Below are 22,099 nucleotides of genomic sequence, written 5' to 3'. Positions count from 1 at the left end.
GTCAATCCAAACCACATATTAACATGCAAACTATTGATATTAGCCAGGACAAGGATGGCTGAAAATGGAGTACAGGGAGTCAGGTAATGAAACGGGAGCATTAAAATGTCTGTTCGAGTGCCTGACATCATGTGATGAGATTTGCTTTAGTGAATCCTTTGATATTACACGGCAGTGATATCTAAAAGATACAGGTGAAATGGCTTCTCCATTAATAGCCATGTTTCATTATAACATGCATATTACTTGGCTCCCAGGAGCTCACTTTTTTAATAGGCCTACTTTAGGAGGGGCTTGCCAACTATTGAGTTGCATGTGACATTGGACGTGGGGGGAATAGAAGGGAAACTGACCAATGATACGTGACCTTCATCAATGACAGTGAAGTTGGGGAGCCAATCTAGCGACACCATCATTTGGTGTATTTACATAGACTGGACCAAACGGTGATCTCTCTCTCACCTCACTTTAATGAACCGAGGAGAACTATTATGACGTACTTAATTCGAGCTCGGCCACGCTGCTACGCCTTGAGTCCGTCTGCTCCGCCGCCGACATCGGGTCAAAGTAATTTCGGGCATATTCAGTTCCTGTGAAAAGTGCAAGAAGCGAGAGAATGAAAGACTTGCTGGTGGTGGTGATGGGGGGGGGGGCGGGATAGTGAGGCTATACAGGTTCAGGTCAGTAGTTATTAGAAGCACGTGAAGCGAAATGTTAAGTTTGAAACGCGCACTGTAGAAGGCCAGGGCCAACGGCTGCTTGCAGATAAGGCAGAGCTAGGAAGAGACCTGAGCAAGGAAGCAGAACTGCGCGCGAGAGAGAGAGAGAGAGAGTGCAGGTTTTCTGTGTGCGCCCCTGCATGGCCTGCAGTGCTCTGGGGCCTAATTAGCATGCTGCAAAAGGTCACGGCAGGCAATCTCTTAAATACGACTGCCATATGTTTGGCGTGTTCAAAAGGGACTAATGAGAAAGTCGACAAGCTCAAAAGTACCTGGAATTTCAAAGACAATGCCGTTCTAATACTGTGGGGGGGTCAGCGGCCTAGAGGACTGGGCAAGTGTGGAAAAAGAAAATAACCTGGGTCCATGTCTCATTGACTTCTTATTAGCAATCACTGACCTATCAAGTCTGCTGCCCAGAGTTTATGGGAATTGGAGCGCTCGGGGGCAGTCGCTATTAAAGGTGCACCCCACCGAGCGGCTTTCTTAACCCCAAATCATTCTCATTACAGCCTTTGAATATTTCACTCCTATCTAAATAGTTTTGCATGTATTTCTTAGTTTGCAGGGCTAGAAAATGTAATCTTACCTTTTTAGAAGTCAGGTGCTATCACATGAATACTACATGTGGTAAATTAGTGGTAAGAACAAATATTGTTAGTACACTGAATGACCGAATGACATCTTGATGTCACACTGCTATAGTTCCACCTGAGCCGACATTATTATTTTTATTTTCTTTTTTTTCCAACAGAAACATAAACAAATAGTTGACAATATGAACCTTTTGTCACAATATTTTTAAAAAAAAGTGTTTGCATTGGGGCACTATGGCACTACCCTGATAATAATTGCATTCTACGCACGGCAAAGAGAAAATAAAGCACCCAAATCAAGAAACTGGCATGTGACTCATCCCTGAGAAAACTGGCACACTCGCAACCGTAGACGCATTCTAATTTACCATCCCATTCCTCAAGAGTTCTTCCTGACATACTGAATTATAAGGGGGCATATTCGTATGCCTGATTGGCCCCAAGCCGTGTTTCGGGGGCGTTGCGAGTACAGCGCCACAGACAACGCACAGGCTCACTATCATAGTAGTGCATGTAAATGCACTCTCCTATGACTCCAGCCCACCACAAGGCATTGAGCGAGCTGAGAGTGGGAGTCAAGGCTGATTGTGTCCAGGGTGCTTCCAGATAGATATACAACACCCACTAGTGTAGCTAGCGTTCTCCACTGGAGGAAGAAGTTAGAGGAGGAGGGGCTTTTGCTTGTTAGGACATGCTCGCTTTGGAATGCAGGGACCAAGGGGCCCCGGAATGGAGGGAAAGAGAGTCAGAAAGAAAGCAGGAGTAAAGGTTAGATCAGGAACACATCTACTGCCAACAAATTTGAGGCTAATGAAAAATGAAGCTTCACCTCTTTCTTTGGCTGGGGCTTGCAGCTCCATTTTTTGTGTGTGTGTGTGTGTGTGAGCTGTAAGGGCGCTATCTGGCCTGTCACCTCGAATTTCTCTCGGCAGCCGAACGGGAAGAAGGGAAAGCTCAGTGCTTCCTCCGCCGTGTTTTTCTATGCCCGCAACATCTCCTCTTTCTGACAAAATAAATGGAAATATCAATAAAAGTACACACAGAGACATGAAGGAGGAAATGCAAATGTTAGGTCAAATAGGCCCGTTGTAAAATAAAGCATATTTAGCAGCAAAATAATGCGATTGGTGAGTTGTCTCCCCTCAGAATGTTCTCACGCATCCTCCTCGGTTGACACTAAAACACAATTAGGTTAAAATTAAATCAGAATCTTGCAGGAAGAGAGAGGGGGGGGTCGGGGGGGTGAAGAAATGATTAAAATAATTACAAATTGCGCCCTGACAAGCAAGAGCAAAATTTAGCCCAAAGCCATTTGTCTGTAATTAGTTAATTAATCCTTACACAAATTATGAGCAATAACTCATCAAGCAGGACTCACCCATCAGAAATTCAGCCGACTTGGATTTCTTCTGCTTAGGTTGCTGCAGAGCCTTCTGCTGTAACTTCTGGAGGGAAATTGTTAAATGAATAAATTAGCTGCAGAATGAAGATCATCATTTATGATCCGCAACTAACGCAGTATTTTAAATATGGGACGACACTGAAATGTCATTTAATTTACATCGCCGCTAAAGGGGTCAAGCGCTAATTGAACAACAGGAGTGGAAAAAAATTTCATCATAAATAGATAAGAAAAGTTGACGTGAATGAGTAATGAAGGTCACATTAAAATATGTTCTCCTTGTTTCCTTTTTTTTTTTTTTTTTAAATGAACAACATTCTTTCCTGGAAAATGATGTACGTACATCCAAACAAGCAGCACTATAGCGACGGAGCACATAGAATATCTGTTGCTGTGAAAATTAAAATTCCTTTGCATTAGCCAAAGTACAAACCACAACATATGTTGCAGATGTACAATCAATTGAGCTCCAAAAGCAAAATTAGCATCATAAATTCTGCCTTTAAGAAGATATCCACTCATTAGAAGTCAGACCTCTGCCAAGCGTGCAGAAACCAAATTTGGATCAGCACCAAATTGTTTACAGCCACATCATATTGATGCTGCCCGTACTGAGCAATCATTACATTTGGCATTTTAGGAACAACCACAAAACAAACCAAAACAGGAGAAATGACATTCCATTTGTCAACAAAAACAAGATCAAAGAATGAAATAATAAAAAGGCTATTCTGTTGCCATATTCCCTTTAAAATGATTCCCCGTGAGTCTTCATTATCTATGTCAAACATCTTATTTCACTTTTAATATTGACTTTTGTTTGGTGCCCTTTGGTGGACTGGACCATTTTAGAAACGAGACAAGTTTTACAATTAGCTTTTTTTCTTTTGTTTTGTTTTTTAAGAAGGAACCACAGCAATCTTCCCACACATTCCACTCCTCAACTGGGATTCGTTAAGACAAGAATTTTCAATTTTCAATCCTGAACGTGTAAAAGATTCTTGCTTGGAACATTGCAACATTTCATGGAATTAGGTTAAGTCATTTTAAATAGAACAGAAGTACTGTCAAATGCAATTTTAAGATTTTTTTTATGAATTTTGCGGCAAGTGCGTTATAAAAACTGCTCTACCTAATGTGGCCTAAAGACAACAATACCCCAAATTACACAGCCTGAATGTGTCTATTTTCTCCAGATACAAAAACATTTCCATGCAGTCTAACACTTGCCAATTGAGAAGTTAAACCTCCATAAATCCTGTGCCGTATAATCCAAGCATTCATGTGAAATGTAGGTGGTCTACTGTACACTTGCATGACATGGAATGTTTCAAGCAGGGTCTCTTTGAAATCAGCAGTACGTGGAACAAACTCGGCAGTCCCACATTTCTCTCATTTCTGCAGTGCCGAGAACAATACGAGTGCTGAGGTAAATCCCCCCAACTTGTTGTTTTGGTTATAGATATGTTTACACAAGGATGCACCATATATATATAAAGGGCTCTTTTGCTCAAAGCGTTTGAGGTTTTTTTTTTTTAGGCATCATTTTATGCAGATTTCGTTGATGATTTGCGTTCATACCCATGAACATGTGTTTGTATACAATATTTCATTTCAAAGGGGAAAATCAAGGGGTAAAGTGGACGGGCAGGGTTAGGGTTATTTCCACTCTAAATGACAGAGTAATTAAAATAGAGAGGGGACTACTGCCAGAACAATCTGGTAAGAGGAGTTTTGGTAAATCTGTTTTTATATTCAACAAGCCCTACAGCCAGACATTCATTTATACCACTGAGATTAATGCTTATCTAATTGTAACTTATTTAAAAACCATTTTCTTTTGGATTGGGTACCAATCCGTTTTGTGAATTACAAAGACTGAGGGGACTCCAAGACATGCATTGGTCGCTCGTGTGTTTTTTATTTTTTTATTATATTCTCATTTTCATTACACATATGCATGTGTATTGCTGCTGCTAATGGTGTTTGGGTGCACATTCAAAGTAGGACACAACTATTATGAGAAAATTAATCAGGTAATTTTGTGAATAAAAAAATGGCACTACATCGTCAAGGGCCCATACAAAATGAGTTAAATAATATTGGTCCCTTAAAACAGTGAAATAATTTGTTGGAAGGTATTAAAATCCCAAACCTTATTGGAACCTCAAACCAGAATTTGGAAATTATTAAGAAATAAATACAGCAGAACTAATGTGCCTCGACTGCAAACATTTTCATCTATAAAGCTGCCATTAGGAAATCGAAGGGAAATTCTTTGCTTGCGATTAATCACAACATTTTTGCATTCGCCTCTTTTGTACCAACTCAACAAGTAAATGAGCTCTCTGTCCGTAAGTTGAGTTCCGAGCAAAGAAAAAGAAAGAATCCCCCTGTAACACAAAAGGGAAAATCCACATCAGGAGTACAGTACATACTGTAGACCCCAGGCACAATGCTTTGGGTCATTGTCAGTAAAAATCGAATCCACGCGACACCACGTGAGCCTCTGCGTCTCGAGAGCAAAGCCAAATGCCTGCTTCTCATCCGGCTTCCTTTATCCCGCTGACATTGACAGCGTGCTCCTTGCAGTACAAGGCCTGTTGTTTAATGTGCCATAACTGGATGGAACATGCAGATGTTGCATTTCCAAAACGATAAACAACAATTGAATCCTCAGGGACACTGGCATACAAAAAGAATATACTGATATCTGCACGGTCAACAATGCAGTGCGCATGCTCAAATATATATATGACACATTTGCTGGCATAAATATGTAAAACGTGGGGTGCTGCACTAGAACCCTGTGCCAAGACATTTGGGTCAATTGCAACATGCATATTGAGGAGAATATTGGTCCTTCTCTTAGTTTGAGGCAACCACATTGCTTTTTACAGCATAGGTGTCAAACCCAAGGCCCGGGGGCCAGATACGGCCCGCACATCATTTTATGCGGTCGGCAAAGACAAATTGTGCATCAATTTGTGCCAATACAACAATTACAAATTGTCTTTACATTAAAAAAATAGAGATATTGCTGGCAATTTTTATTCCCATTCATCTTTTTAAACAGTTTTTGCTAGTCCCTGATTTCAAAGCTAGTTATTCATCAGTTTGTTGTGTCGCTTCTATTGTATATAATATTGGGCGTTGACAGTTGCATTGACAGTTGCAATGGCTCTCGGAAGGAATCTATGGCTACGATGAGTTTGACGCCCCTGCTGAAAATGAGGAAAACGTCATTTGTAACTGGTGGCATAACCAACTTTTCCCTCCATTTCTTCCTTGGTAAATGCGATTGTTGTCAAAAGGAATTGAGCACAACAATGCCTTGTTCAGTTCTTGTTGCATTCAAAGGCATAGCTAGAAGGCTTTGGGGAAGACCGCTTGCTGCTGGGGGCTGGTGGGCACAGACCAGCTAGAAAGTGAATTTTGCATACTGTACGGATCATCGCCCAGTTCAGCGCAGTCACATTGAATCCGCCGTCAAGCAATTGTGCTTCATGAAACCGTCAACCCTCATTTACGTCTGCCTGTTTTCTTCCCCACGCAGCTGTAAACAAGGCCTCGGCTTTGAGCTGTCTTCCTCAGTCCCAGTGTGCGCTAGTGCCAGGAGAGCGTGGACAACAAAAAATCATCTTCACCCAGCTAAAGCTACCATTTGTAGACGTGCAATAGGCAAAGGAGTCAAGGACATGGGTGCTCCTGAAAATGACAAGGCTGTACATACATGTGTGTCCTCCTAGATCTTTGAAATACAATATCACATTTGTGTTTCTTGCCTGCATGATGCAAGTTTGTTTTTAAGAGACATAATAGAGTAAACAGCATCTGTCATGATATGCCTGTGTGGCAATGTGAAAGACAAATTGAGGGCACACATGCATCTCTTCAGTTAATATAAAAGCAAGGCATCTAGCTAATGTTACCCTCAAAGTGTGATCTTTTTGATGTGTGCACAGTAATTGTGACCCACCCAACAGTTTCTTATTAACACAACAAGCGCGTCAGTTGGTGTAGACAGAAAACATAATTAGTATTCAGGCTTAATTAATCTACGCTGGCCCCCTTAAAGTGAATTGGGCAATTATTTATGCATGTGTGCTCCTCTGATGCTAACAGATTATGTACGTTGCTGAAAGAGAGGGGAAGCAAAACCTTGGAAAATGACTTTGAAAACTTTCCACCATAAAAATGTCAAAACAAGCCGGACTTAGAATGAATGATGGTGTAATACGACTAGTACACATTTTCATTACAGTCAAATCACCATGTAAATACTCAGGTGCCAATCAAGAACAATTGCAATTAAGTGAGTGGAATTTAGACCAAAAGATAAAATCTCACACAATTTGGATCAAGGTATTTCCTGGTATTGGGAACTCCTTGAAATTTCCAAGGGCATTCTTGGCTGGTTGTCATTTGAAGAACAGCACAAAGGAATGCCAAATGTCAGTGGTCACATTGGACCAGAACCTTTCTCAGTCCTGACCTCTGTTCAGCTATGAAGTTTAGGGCTGAAACTGTGTCTGTCCATCACCGCTTGGTAAAGCCAGCAAAGTATTCATAACAATATACAAATCCTCTGATTTAGATATGACAACATTTTCTAATGAATTGTGGTCAGTTGTTTTTTTATATAAAATGTTTTAGGGTTAGGGTTAGGGTTATTCACAATGTACTCTAGAGAGTACAGGACAATGGGAGCCATTTATAGCAGTATAAGAGATAAACAAAAAAATAGCATTGATTGTTCAACTAGATAATTCATTTGAAGTGACAGTTTATCAATTGATATTGTTACCATTTCTTTTTTTATGATCATTCACATAGCTTGCACAAGTTTCTGCTGAAATAGCAAAACAAACCTCAGGCAAAGTGTGAAAGATTATACCATACTATGGGAGCTAGTATGAAATGGAAGACTTTTTTGCACTGAACACTGCTGCTCCACTGGGGTGTGATTGAAAAACATGTAAAGCTCGTGGTTTGTATATGCGAGGCAAAATGAGTGTTGTAACAAGTGGGCTAGTGTTTTTGTAATTGTTTCAAATTACTCAAGGCGTAATAAGTCTGTGAAACCGGAGCCAGTGTGCGCTCAATGTTAATGAGGCAGAGTCCATGCACCTTATCACGGCCCGGAGAAGAATAGTATTTAAAAAGAAAAAAAATTGACGGATTTGTCAATTGATCATATCACCAGTAACACAATACTGGAAATTTAAAAAAAGCTGTCGTGAATACAATTAGCCTGCAAAAACCCAAATAATGAAGAATATCAAGTCTAAAAATAGATCCTTAATGAGCAAGGTTTTCCACATCATTCCACCAAAATGACTTGACACAATAGTTGACCTTCTCCAGTCTCCCTCTGTTTTCCCGAGAGTGAGCATCTCCTCTGTCATCCAGTCTGCTAAACCCAATCAGGCCTTAATCCAGAGTGACACTGGGCTCTGTGTTGCACAACACAAGCCACGTCCAATTTTCTGCAGCAGAGTCCAACATAAAATCTTTGCTTGACGCTTTTTTTCTTTTTCCACAAACATGGATAAGGAGTGTAATTCAATAGTCACCAAGGGACAGGGCACCGTGCACTAAAGAATATTGTATTTGTTCTCAGTGTTTGAAAACAGCCAGCCTCCCTCAAGACACAAATCCAAGTAAAAGGGGGCACACACTTTCCCCCGCCCTGCCAAACAAAGATGCTCACCATCCATAATATGTCCGTCTTTGTCTATTAAAGCGCAAGTCACACTTTTAACAACAATGCAGTCAAAAATGCGTTTTCAATTTAATGTAAAGGAAGGTTACCTTCAGAGGCCCACATAGTCTGTCCTGATGGTCAGCTCCAAAGTAGTTGTCATGGCATTGTCGTCAACACACATGCATGCGGCTCATATAACCTCCTCATGTTCTCTTTCTCTCATTGCAACAAGAAGCGCAAGTGAAAGTAGGATGCAAAGTACAAATAGATGGGCCGAGGATTGATTATTTTTTCTTTGGATGACATAAACCAAAATGTTTTCAAACTGTTTCCTAAAAGACGTACATATGTATATGCCCGACACCTGCCAAGAAAAAAGTTGCATCTTTATGGAGGTCACAACTAGCAGATGGCATCACCGTTTGTTGTCTTTTCAGTCTATTTTATTATTAATGAGTGTGAAATGTTGCTCCACTCAAAAATCCATGGCCCTTTATTATTTCATTGGGGCTCAGAGGGAGACATTACTGGTAAAGATGGCCACTTTATCACCTTTCCACAGTGACAATAAACTCTGCCAAACCGAAGGTAAAATACTTGCTCTGCTTTGTAAACATGCATTATGTAGCATATGACAATTGCATTATACATTATTGAAAGGTAGCTGCAGAAAAATGCATTTCTCAAGCGGGAGGGAAGCCAGCAAGTTAACCTAACCAGCTGCTCTGAGAAAAAGATTCAAATTGGCTTATGTTCAAAAATATTTGACAAATAATCCCACAGTATTATGTAATACAGTATATTTCCAATACCAGAGGCAGCGCAATTAGGAATCCATCCAAAATTTGCAGGACGACGCTAAACTTCCAAACGATGTATCAGGCTAAACCACAACAGTTATTCTAAATTGCGAACCAGACGTAAGGCTAAAAAAAAAAAAAAATAGGAGCGACACATTTAGCAGGTTACATGTACAAAAAACTGCGACTGATTTGACAATTTTGCTACAACAAAGGCCGAAAATAGCAATGTAAATAAAATGTTATTTACTGATACACACAAACTGATATAATCACAACAGATCATTTTTCTGTCTTCGTTAAGATACATGAATAAGATATGCTCTAATTCAGACCGCCAACGTCCTAGCTAAACTGTCATTGATCGTTTATCCGATTAATATAGACCTAAATCGCCATCTTATCCAATTTATTCTTAGTGCAGGCATGAGAGTGGCTAATTATGTTATCTTACCTAATTAACCTGTATAGGGATTCGACTGCAGGACATGGGATTGTTCATCCCTCATCCAAGTGTTCATTATTCTCTTTACAATCATTATCATAAAGTGGCGAACTTGATGTTGGCCATTCCAACGCCATTAATCGAGATTGAGTCCTGCCTTCTATTTCCGGGGAGGGGAGGGGAGGGCCCCTTTGGGGTCATTTTTAATTATCACTGAAAGGATGGGAATTCTGTCACATTGTGGTCACAGTAATCACTGGCATCCCACGAGAGCACGTTACATCGATGCCGTTTGACTACATTTGTGATTTTGCAGTTTGGCCCTCTTCGCCTCGTCGTTGTGTGTCAGCTTTCACTCTGAATGTCAGCTCCAACCTATTAACACAGCAAACTAGGAGCAGCTCAATAGCCCTCATTGGGCCATGTGTCATTAGTTAATCGGCTATTGATGAGCTATTGGCATGCACCTAATTAATCTCACACCCGGTGTCGGCTTTCATGTGTTTCCTTAATTATGCTCTTCATCTTAGTCTGTACTCATCAGCGCGCTGCCTGTTTGCTGTTGGACAGTGAATAAAAGTTAACTGGCAAGTGTCACTGGATGTGGCTTATATAAAGAACCCAGATCATCTGTAAGACATTTATTTTTAAGATGGATTTAAAATATTAAACCGTTTTGATTTCATAATTTGTGATAACATTATGCAAGGGTCATTCATTGTATTTTTTTTATTTATTTTTTTCTTCCTTCACAATGCACTGCAGATTTCCATCCTGATCCCATGCGAACAGCAGAGGATCCATTGAAAAGAAATATTTATATATCATAGTTATGTTTTATATTTATATATAAAACAAGATCTATTCTTTTTGAACAGCTCATTTTGTTGCATTCCGTTGTGTTTACCAGACACATCATTTGATTTCATATCAAAGCATTGAGCAAGCCCCGTGAATGCAGCTCCACTCTTTGTGTCTCGGCACATTGCTGATCAATAGCGCTGTGCAATAGCACGCCAGTGTACATGCAAGAGCACCTGAAGGTGACCCTGACTGCCGGCATCACCACGGGGCTCCAATAAGCTGCTCTTAAACTGCTCCTCTGCGAGAGCAAATCTCCAACTTTTAGCCTGCCGCTGTTGGTTTGATTATTGTTTATAGATACAGCCGAGAATTAAAGTATGGCCTGCAGGCAGCATAATTATTTACAGCTGAAACCTCATATCATTACCAGCATGCTACTAATTGCCAGAAGTAATATCAATGTTAGTTGATTAAGTGCTTTTTTCTTTTTTCCCCATTTTCAGAGTCTGTAATGTGAAGAGATTGTTTTCCCTTTGCATATGGGGATGATACTTTATCTCAATACAGCTGTTCATATGGCTACACTAAAGCCATTAAAGCAAATACAAATTAGAATAAAAATGGGAATTAAAAAAATGTAAAAGATTATTTCTGAAGGGCACTTCATGTCACGAATCCATCTCTTCTGGAATTAAACCTGTGCAGGCGAGTGGAATGATATGTTAAAGGGGCAAGGCAAATGGTGATTAAAAGTGGGCCTAGGGTCATCATTAGGGCAAGAGAAGTTGAGAGCAAGGCCAAGTGTGCGAAGGGGTCTTAGAAGAATCTTGGTGACTGTCAGGAGACTCCTCAATGACATTTCTTATTAATGATGTAGGAAGGATATATTGGATTAACCAAAAGTACGGATAGCGTAAATCGTCATCACCTTACCATGCTCTTAAAAAAATATATGCTTGCTCTCATGTTTGTCATTTTAGTACAGTCCCTAACATTTCCTCAAGGTTTGCAAAGCAAATGTAGATCACCTGTCCTGACACGAGTCGCTCTTCCAAGTCGCCTCATCAAGTGTTTGAAATGTAAAGGTCCTCAATGACAAACTCCACTCTTGCTTGTCTACGGAGGACATGCAACGCTGACCCTTAGGGTAGTCGTGAGCTCATTGGACTATTCATAGACTGCGTCCTCTGCTTCTTTTGCCTTTTAAGATTTTAAAGGGTATAGTGTTCACTCTGTGAGTTTAACCTAGATCTCTTTTGAACTTTTAATGATCTATTTCCTACAGTTAATGATTCAACGCGGAGTTTACTACTGTGTGTGCACTGACATATTAAAACACGAGCAATGATGCGGAAGGTAACCATGGCTACGCTGTTATTTCCTTCTCTGCCTCATTCTTGAACTTATGTTCAAGACATTTCCTTCAGCATTTGTACTTGTCATCTCATTTAGTTGACAAAACACTTTGATATGAAAACACCATTCATTTTAATGCTAGCAATAATATACAGTGTAATTTGCAAAGGTTGATGCAATTATCAAATTATTATTATTTCTATAATTTATATTCATTACAAAGCCCATAATTAGCCCAACCTTGAGGAACAGAAGTGGACACTCACTGTATGAGTGAGTGAATAATTGAAAATATTTGACTCCACAAATGTGCATACTGCTTGTCTACAGAGCTTGTATGCTCACGTGATGTATGGATTTTAATATGTCTCTCCCTGGAATGGCACGTTACATATTTCAATATACATAGTGTGACTTGAAGCGACATCTTACTCAAGACTTTTCATTAGCTGGTTTGTCAACCCTCTTGTTGTTAGTGAGTTAAAACCTGGAGCCAAACAGAACACCGTTGGATCTTCAGGCAATGTCTTTTTATGTGTGGGACCACAGTGGGAAAGTCTATGAACACACAATGAAGTTATGTGCAAGACAGAAGCGACCGACGTATCCTCTGTTGTATAAGTCACGCATCCCTCGCAGGCATCAAGAAAACAAAAGACGGTGAATCATGAATGTGTATTATGAAGCAAGATCGATCGCAGAGTGGTAAATTGGTAATTATCCTAGCACGTTGCAAATGAACATCTTGCTCGGGATTTTGCGCTGCACTCCCTAAAGCCACTTCTATTCATTTAGCTCAAAGGGGTCATCCGTAAACACACTGAACATGCTAAAATGGATTTTCTTACATTTCTTTCAACTGTATATGCTGAAAGAAACAGAGTCAAACTACTATAGTAAGTTTCTCAAGCTACATTCACGCAACATGGTTCAAATGACAGAATTGTGATCTTTTTTCTCCCATGCGGCTTAATTCACACATGGAGTCAGATATCCATCCATTCATTTTCTGCCGCTTATCTGTGATCAGGTTGCAGGGGCAGCAGCTTAAGCAAGAAAGCCAAAATTTCACTCTCATGCTCATGTGCGGGGATCTTTCCCAGACAAAGCAGGTGTTGTAGTCTCTAGAGAGTAACCTGGATCAATTTAACATGCCAAAAACACCACCTCATCTGGCTCCTCTCTATGTAGAGGAGCAGCGGCTCTACTCCTGGAAGATAGAGCTTCTTATTCTATCTCAGCATTCCACTGAAAGTCTCCAATTTTACATACAAAAACACATTGACGAAACAGTCCACATATACTCTCAGATTCATGTTCTGCTAATTTCATAAAACTGACCACATTGATCTAATGTGTTTCGATTCATTCCTACAATTAATATCTTGCATGTAATCTAATCACCATGTTATAAAATCTGAAATTGACCTCATGAAATAAGATATGTAGCAGACATGACCGAGGGGCAATCGACTCTACACGATCCAGCTTGACGCAATATGCTGGTCTGGCATCGTTTGTCACATATCATGTTCTCTCCCTCTCTCTCGTGCAGCTTTAATGGAAATGACTGAACTCTTGCGATTCTGTCTCTCTTGTTCATGGCATTACTTTCCTGCTTCCGTTTAGCCCTCTGGTTATTCTTAAGAGTTGCCCATTACTACCCTAATGAATAGGGAGTAAGACAGAAAGTTCCAAATGAATTTACAGTACAACACACCTTAAAGGTAGTAACTGACTGGAGAAATTAGACATGATTGAAATTTGGAAAAAGCCTACAGCATACAGGGATAACAAATGGCAAAATAATGTCACCAGAAGGGAAAAAGGTGGAAAATATTCACAATGATCGGGGTGGGGGGGGCTTCTTTCAGCTAGCCCTCTCCTGAGCGGAGTGCACTTATTCAAATGAGCAAGCCATTAGCTAGCTCTAAGTGGTCTTTAACCCCCCTCTCCCAAATTCAGCCATTTTTTGCAAATTAGCCAATTTTTGGTGAGGGTCAAAAAGTACCAGTGCAATAAATATGAGAAGCACATTTGCAGGATTAATAAGAGGTCATTTGAAAATACTTCAATGGTGACGTCAAGCACATTTTTTTCTGCAAGGAGAGGACGCCATTCCATTACTGTTAGGAATTCCTGAATGTGGCAGCGACTTTTTACATGTGCTCGAGGGGGGGGGGGGGTCACCTTTAGTTCCAGTGGATAATAATACTCCTATTAGCTCATTTGGTTAAGTCACATTAAACAAAGAGGTTACGTGTTGCTATTAGCTAGGAGTTTCAGAACAGTCTCAGGTATGACTTGGTATGTTTAATAATATTTTGGAACAACTTTTCCAGACTGTCTCAGGCAAAATATAATTTGCACAACTATATTTTTCTGTATTTTGAGCACGGATTATTATTCAAAACGTAATGGAGCGGGACAGAAAATGTCCATGCCTTGCTTCAATGGAGTATTTGAAAAAGAATCTCCTCTGCAAGCCACATTTATAAGCATAATTTAGTTTTTGACTTGAGGGCATTCTTACGTCAACAAAGCATCTTTTTGTGGATGCTCTTCTCATGACTTCTCGGCAAAGCCATCTACAGACCGATATCTAATCATCATTACAAAAGCCTTGTGAAAGCAGTTGACAAAAAATGCATGAATTCCTGTAGAACAAGTTTATTTGAGGACTATCAATTTAGATTCTTACTTGTCAGATTGTTTACATATAAAACTTGGTCATGGTGTCTCGTCCATAGTTGGACCTGTAGGGCACACTACCTCATATTTGCATGAAACAAAGCAAGCAGTTAGCCAAGCTTTCAGGCACATCTTAAAGAATTCAAGAGTTTCATTACCAACAATTTCTCACGACTAAAGTCAGACAAATTCAAAGTAATCGTCCTTGGACCCCATGACCTAAGAGATAAAGTCTCTAGTGACAAAAGTGCTCTAGATTGCCTCACGTTTGCCTCGAGCAACACGGAGAACATCCGTATCACCTTTAACCAGGATTTACCATTTACGCTCACATTCCGAAATTGTCAAGGACAGCATTCTTTCGCATGTGTAACATTAAAAGAAAGCCAATCAGTCACTCTTGACTGACTGCTCCAGTAAGTGGTTAGACAGTCTAAGCTGGTCTAAAATGCGACAACAAAGGATTTTTGAATCCATTTTCAAAATCTCTCTCACATATTATGTAAAGCAACCTATCATTGTTTGCTTCTTTGCTCAGTATCTGACTTCTTCTACAGAAAACTTTTTGGCTTGAAAGCTTTTTCTACTTTGTCCTAAATGTCCAGTGCATGGTTTAATCCAATTGGGAAACAAACAATAAGCATTTGCTGTGCACCAGAGAAAGTAGAGTGGAAATAGAGAGAGGAAGAAGAGAGCACTCTCGCATCCCCATCCTTCCACTCCATCAAGCATGCACCAGGGCAGACGGACATATGGGTGACGCTACATTCTTTAAAGAGGCAAATTCCTGACCCCTCACTTGCCACCGCCTCCCCCTTCTCTTCATCCCTTCCTCCTGGTCTGTCACTCACAAATTGCCCGTTCGAATGTCAGCCCTCCTCTTTATCAAACGGGTCCATTGTCTGCCAATTGGCGGGGCGCTGACGAGGAAAGGCGAGCGAACCTCTCGACTGCGAATGGCCGCGTGTTAAATATTGCTGCTTGCTGCCGTGTTTGCTGCTGTCAAACTTTTTCAACGCGTTGCACGCGGTCAGACATGCAGCCCGAAAAATCAATACAGCTTTGCATGGGTCTGACCCACATACAAGGAGGCCAGTGGCTCTCCAGTTGAGCTGGTTTTATTGTTTTGAAAGCAAGAGTGTGCGTTCACAAATGTGTGCATGTGCCTATTGTCATGTCCATGTGTGCATTTATGAATTTAATATACATTTGTGTGCACAAGCGAGAGACTTTTTATTTGCTCGTGGGTGCGACTTTCAGTGTTTGCACGTGTGCGCGCGCGCGTGTGTGTGTGTGTGTGGTGGGCCCGAGTGGGTGTTGACTTCACACAAGCCCTTCCTGCTGCCTGACTTCACTGTCACTGATTGCAAGCGACGCGGCGCTAAGAAAAGAGCAAAGCTGACTGTCAGCAGCGATTAGGTCGACTCCGCAGACAAGACAAAGAGAGAGGGAAGCACATGAACATTAGCAATGGCCGTTAAACAACTTGAGTCGGTGAGATTTGCGGACCAACCTGATTTATTAAAAGGGAGCATCACAACTATGCAAAAAAGTCTAGTCTATTGCTAGTTCGAGTCATGTGAAAAAGGAAACACTGATATTCCAATTGTACTGCTGAAAGCTTGGGATAAAAAGTACATCCTTTTTTTTTTATATACCGAAAAGCAACCAATATTTAAAGACTGAATTTGAATAATTTATATAGGAGACATCTCAGTGTAATCTGAGGAGAGCGCGAGTATGACATGATATGAAATGTTAAAGCTTTCTTTTACCCCCTTCAGGCAGTTTAGCCCAAATATAATGAAAGGAACTTTTTATTATTATTATTATCATGCCATTCTGTCATTTATACATTCATATACAGTACAATCCTAAAATGTCTTTTTCGCTTTGATTAAAAATGAAAAAGCAGACTGAGAAACTCCTGCATAAATCCTTTTGTTGCACAAAAGAGCGAAACAAAAAATGAGTTCACACCCCCACTCCAAAAAATGTGATGCAAACTTTTGCTTTTCCTTTTCTGACTTTCCCCTCATGTGCCAAGGCTCACTCTTTAGTCATTTTTTCTCTCCCCCGCTTACACAAAAGTCATAAAACCAAATATGCATTCATGCATAGGCACGCACAAGGAGGCTATATAAGAAACAGAAGCCCACATAAAATGTAAAAAGCCACATGCAAAGTCAGAAACGGACTCCTCCCAAAACAAAACATGCTCACAAGCGGAATGAGTCAGAAGCCCAGACAGAAGCGTACAAAGATTGTTTTTCCCGCTTAAGGTAGAAATGGCTGCCAAGAAGCTGGGCTATCCCACATGCCCTGTAGCCAAGAGACCAAAGCTGACAACTCAGACTGAAACTTTCTGTCTGTGGGTGAAAGCAGGCCTTCTAATTTCTCTTCTTTTCTTATTTCTTTCTTATTTGCTTTGTCGCATTTGTTGTCATCGCTCGGAAAGTACATATTTAGGGCTTGAGTAATTGTTACGTTTTTTGTAGCACTTGCGTGAGTTCTCTTCTCTAATTAAACTTTTTAGCATATTGATGCATCAATAGTAAGTAATCAAAAAACAAAAATGCAGAAGCATCAAACCAAACAAATGCACATATTAAGATATCGATGCATCATCTCGGAGTTACAAAACATTACCAACAACACCGCATGTTCCACAAATATAATTATCCTTTGTTCTCAGAACATGTCTTTCCCCCCAAAAAAAGATTTTTATACGCCTAGCGCACGACGGCAAAATGTTCAATGACAATGTCGTGTCAAGGGAACAACGTAAGCTTGCGACCCGGCAAACAAATACGCGTATGCTATTTTTTGCTCCTCCAAGATCAGATATTTGGGGCAAGGTGTTGCTACTTTCCTTGTGGGTCTCTCGGGGGATTCGTGTTTGTGCTTCGTCTTTGGTCGGAGATAAATGAAAAACCTTTTGACTTCGCCTCCAAGGAGAGCAGCACAAGGCGGGAAAAACTGTGAGCCACGCTAGGTTGCCTCAAACTGTGAGAAAACGAGTGGGGAAGCCTGAATAAAACTATCAGCATTTAGATGCTTGTTCTATTTCTAGTTTGGGTTAACATTAACTAACAATAACTCCAAAAGAAAAAAAAAAGCAGCTAAACAATGTTGTCATAGCGTGCATGATAATAATCTTGAAACATTTCATGTGAATATTATATTTAATATCCAATATTGTAAAATTCTAAAGCAATTTTCCCTTTTTTTTAATCTTATTTGGACTTAATTTGTGTTTGCAGGTGTTCCATATACAAACGCATCTGAATACATTTTTTTTTCCATTGATTGGCATTAGCTGAGTATTATCTTCATGAGAATCTCAAATGCGGTGTGTGTGTGTGCAGATCAAAGGGGGGAAAATATGACAGTGTGCTGTTATTAAGCTTGTCACCACCTGCCAGAATTATACATAGATAGCATTGTGCCACACCTGTGTCTATTCGTGTTTGTGTCTGCTGACAGTGGAATCTTAAATCAATAATAAGGCGGACAGTTTGCCTTAAGACCTTTACACTTCCCTCAAAATATGTAACTCACACGAAATAAGAACTCACATCCAACTTTGGTTAGATTTTCCATTATAATTTGATTTTGCTCAATCCTGCCACACCTTCATACATTACACAGTACTCTTAAGAAGAAAGGCTTGAACACATATTCCATAAATAGTCAAGAAAAATTAAGCTAAATATATGACCGATAGCATTTTTCTTTGCACTACATCAAACCATGTCAACAAAATAAGTTGCTCAAGCAGAGGCAGATGTTCAAAAAAAGAAAGATCAATGTGCTCCGGTAATACAATCGCATCACACCAGTCCCTAAATCTTTGTCAAGGAAACGCAATTGTTATAATGCGTTTATTGAAACTTGGGCAAGGTTTTTATTTAATCACAACATGCTCTAACAGCACTGGCGGTAGATGAGGGGGAGAAAAAAAAACCACAATCTTTCATCACACCATCATCCTTGGGAAATCCAATTTGTTGCTGTTCCTCAGCTCGGCATGCATGTGTGTGAATTACTTCATGGTACATCTTGAACATGGCGTAAACCCTCAGCTTGTGCGCGTGTGTGTGCGCGCATATGTGTGTCTGTGTGTGATTTCCTGTCATGTGCAATAGCCATTTAATTTTTTTTTTATCAGTGCATTGGGAAGGCACCTTATGCTGAGTGAGTGCATCAAGTGTGTAAGTGTGGTTGTATGTGAAATTACAAATTTCTTATTAAGTATACTCATGATATGTATTGATACCTCACAAGAATTTAGCTTTATTCTTAAATGATACAGATCACTGCAAAATGTCATCAAAAGAGTGAACAGAATTTTTTGATACAGTTCTTGTGTTGAATTTCATTAGATGAGCAGGGGTCCCTAATGTCATGTCCTTATTAATAGTGAGTGATTTTATATGGTACGTTGTCATGAATAATTAAAGAATCCCCGTTGCCTTAACGTGTGGTCATTAGTAGTTTACCACAACTTTTGACATGCTGACAGTTTCAAGGATTTTGTTTCTCTAGGGAATATATTTGGAGCCATTGCTGGTGGCAAAGCCAGCCGGGGTGTATTTATATGTGGTTGAGGAGAGAAGCCTTTAAATGAGAGTTGGTTAACTTTGTGGCTCGTAAAATGGCACAGAGCTACAAACTGTCTGGCATCAGTATTCACATCACCCGGTGGTAGAAAGTTGTATGTGCATGTGTACATTATTTGATATGTTGCTTGCTTGTAAGTCATCCACCTGCCAACCTGGCATGATTTCCTACCACTTTTCTTTTTCTCATCAAATTTGCCAGATGTTTCAGATTAGTCAGCAGTTGACTTTGGTTCTAGTCTAGAGTCAAATGCCATCACCCCTCGAGCAGCCCCTCTGTAAACCATAAAGACTTGAGGTTAACCAAATGGAGGAGGGCAAAAAAAAAGATACTTGGGCATTGTTTGTAGATGGGGAAATCTTATTGGTTGTAAAAGCACCAGAAAAAAACGCTAACCCAGCTGCATTAAAGCCATTACTTGAATCTAGCCTGAGAGAAAAGGAATTTGACTCCAACTTTTCAGCAGCAGCGTCGTAATATCCGACAATATGTTGAAGGCAAACGGTGGCATCTGGCAGCAGAGGACTTGTTCCTGTAACAACATAATGACATCTGTAAAGAAAACAAAGTGTTTGAAATAGCATTACTTACCATTCTTGTGGAAACTTGACTAAGGTCAATCACAATCCATTGGGATTTTTTTTTGAATTCATTGAAATGCATTCCCTCCACTGGCAGAGCTAGAGGGGGCCGCGCGGGGCCACTGGACCCCCCCAGGTGCCAGGGCAGATAATTGATTTTGGGGTATTTTTCTGTATTTTTTTCCTATGATAAATATAGTGGGGGAAAAAACAAATTCTCTTCCAGTACGTAAACACACATTATCAAGGAGAATCACCCTACTAAAAAAAAAAAGTGCTGTGTGCATGTGCAGCAATATGGTGTTATGGAAGCATGAGCCCTCTGGCTTGCACCAGCTGGAGATCTCCAAATTAGCACAGTGGCTGCTGCATTATGTTGCTCCAATCTCATCCTCTTGCCCGCCAACCTCTGCCTCATTCCTGGTTATCACCTTCAAATGTCTCCTGACACATGAGAACACTTTGCTCCGTCGCTACTTCCTGCATATGCTGACTTTTGTCATTAGGCTTCATGTATTAATCATTGACTGAGAAATTAGGAAATGTGTCGAAAAAAAATTGTAATATTAATTAAAGTGGGAAACAAAATCCTTTATATAATCAGCATTAATAGTTAATGAGTTTTACCTTTACCTTTGTAGTGGATATAAACCGTTCATGGCAGGAAGTGGATCTGCAGAAGTGTGTGTTCATATACCAACCACAACTTCACTTCCTACTTACTCCCATGCACACACACACACACACACACACGGACACACACACACACACACACACACTCATTGCCCTGCAATGGTGTTGTCAGCAGGTGTGTTTTAGTTTGTTATTATTAGCCCCGTTAGCCAATAGCACATCAAGCCCAGCCCTACTAATGAGTCAGGAATTCATGTCTTCATTCAAGTAGTGAGGGGGGACGGGAGTGGTTGCACACGCACCAATCCGTACACAAACACATACAAGGGGGACCTGAGGGAGGCCGGGTAACTGAGCCAGCAGCCCAGGGAGCTGGACCAATTATGCTGTTAGGATAAATGTAGCGCCGGCTATGCAACCACTGCGGTACTTAAAAGACAAAAAAGAGCAAACCTTCTTTTCCTTCCTTTTCGATTTTAAATGGAGGGGACTTTAAAACAGATTTATGGGTCAGTTAAATATAGTAGGCAAAACTGATTCCCTAACCAACCATCCCTCCTCTAACTCCCTCCATCGCTCCCTTGTATTACTGCCACCCTTCCTTCCCCCCTCCCCCAGTTCCTTTCCCTTTGGACTTTTATAAAATGATATATCTCTTAAAAGGGATGGAACAGTTTCCCCAGTGGAATGCTCAAACTCAAATTGACAATTCGGGCCTTGTGATTTAATAGGCCCCGCCCTCCCCTTCCCCCCTTTCTTCCAATCACCTCCTCTCGCTCATGTCTTTCCTGTCAGTTTTTCCTGACCAACAAGGACTTATTAAATGAAGCCTTAACTAAATCTCAGTTAATGAATTATTCTAACACCTACGATGTGATTATTGTAATTAATGAGCCGCGGCGTAGCTACGGTACCTTCACACCAGGTTCCTTAAGTGAACATCTTGCACAGACTTAATGTGTTTCGTTTTGACACAGATTTAAAGCTTCCTCCCCATCCCTTTCTACCACAACCCCAAATGCATTGTGGGAATGGAAATCTGGGTCTCAAATTAATTTCTCTTAAGAGAGAGGAAAAAATACCCATGAGTATTTATGATAGACTTTTATGCAATTAACAATGTTAGTGTGTAATACGACAGGAATGTTTGACCTCAAGTCGTTGTTTTGGGGTGCATATATTGTCATGTTTGTGTTTTGTTTCTCGTTAAATATTCTCTCTCGTGTCGAAAGTGTTTTACTACAAATGTGTTTACCTCAACAGCCTGAGAGTTGTAAATGCAACGGTTAGCAGGTTTTCAGCAGCGTGCATGGAGGTGCAAATCTCTCTCCTCACCACAAGGCAGCCTCCAGCCAGCTCACAGACATGCACATGTACTTTTTTTGCACACACACACACACACACACACACACACACACACACACTGGCTGGCTGCTGCCTTCTGCTAATCCACAGCTCCAGCGCAATCCACTTTCAGGGCTGCAAGTGCGCCAAACAGGCCACAAGTTTGGTTCCATATCCAAGATACACAGTTCCGAGCCATGTTTGAGATTGTGTTTCAGAAGCAAACACACAGGCAAGAAGTGTTCAAAGTTCTACTTGTAAAAAAAAGAAGCAGATAATTCCACAGAAAGGAGTAAAAAAGCTTAGTGGTGTAAGCGCAAGTTCCTAAACCTTGGCCAAGCCTTTCATCCTGAAGCCAATGTATATGGGGAAAATATTTAAGTGGGCTTTGCATTTGT

General features: G+C 40.5%; 1 protein-coding gene across 2 annotated transcripts in view; it reads right to left on the bottom strand.

Moving 5' to 3' along the window:
- ofcc1 (orofacial cleft 1 candidate 1) overlaps positions 1 to 20,489 on the bottom strand; it is a 62,144-nt gene extending 41,655 nt beyond the window's left edge. The window contains exons 1-6 of one of the 2 annotated variants that reach the window (XM_037279864.1): positions 20,358 to 20,489; positions 19,562 to 19,675; positions 19,315 to 19,418; positions 2,694 to 2,760; positions 2,229 to 2,318; positions 501 to 590 (exon numbers count right to left, since the gene is read on the bottom strand). In XM_037279864.1, coding sequence (XP_037135759.1) covers positions 501 to 590; positions 2,229 to 2,318; positions 2,694 to 2,760; positions 19,315 to 19,332 — 265 coding nt within the window. In that variant the 5' untranslated portion in view covers positions 19,333 to 19,418; positions 19,562 to 19,675; positions 20,358 to 20,489. Of the gene's footprint in view, positions 1 to 500; positions 591 to 2,228; positions 2,319 to 2,693; positions 2,761 to 19,314; positions 19,419 to 19,561; positions 19,676 to 20,351 lie in introns of both variants that reach the window. The other variant, XM_037279865.1, reaches the window with a different exon arrangement.
- Positions 20,490 to 22,099: the final 1,610 nt, after the last annotated feature.

The sequence above is a fragment of the Syngnathus acus genome, chromosome 20 (genome assembly GCF_901709675.1).
Source record: "Syngnathus acus chromosome 20, fSynAcu1.2, whole genome shotgun sequence".
Classification (NCBI taxonomy): Eukaryota; Metazoa; Chordata; class Actinopteri; order Syngnathiformes; family Syngnathidae; genus Syngnathus; species Syngnathus acus.
This window is presented reverse-complemented; position numbering and strand designations above follow the sequence as displayed.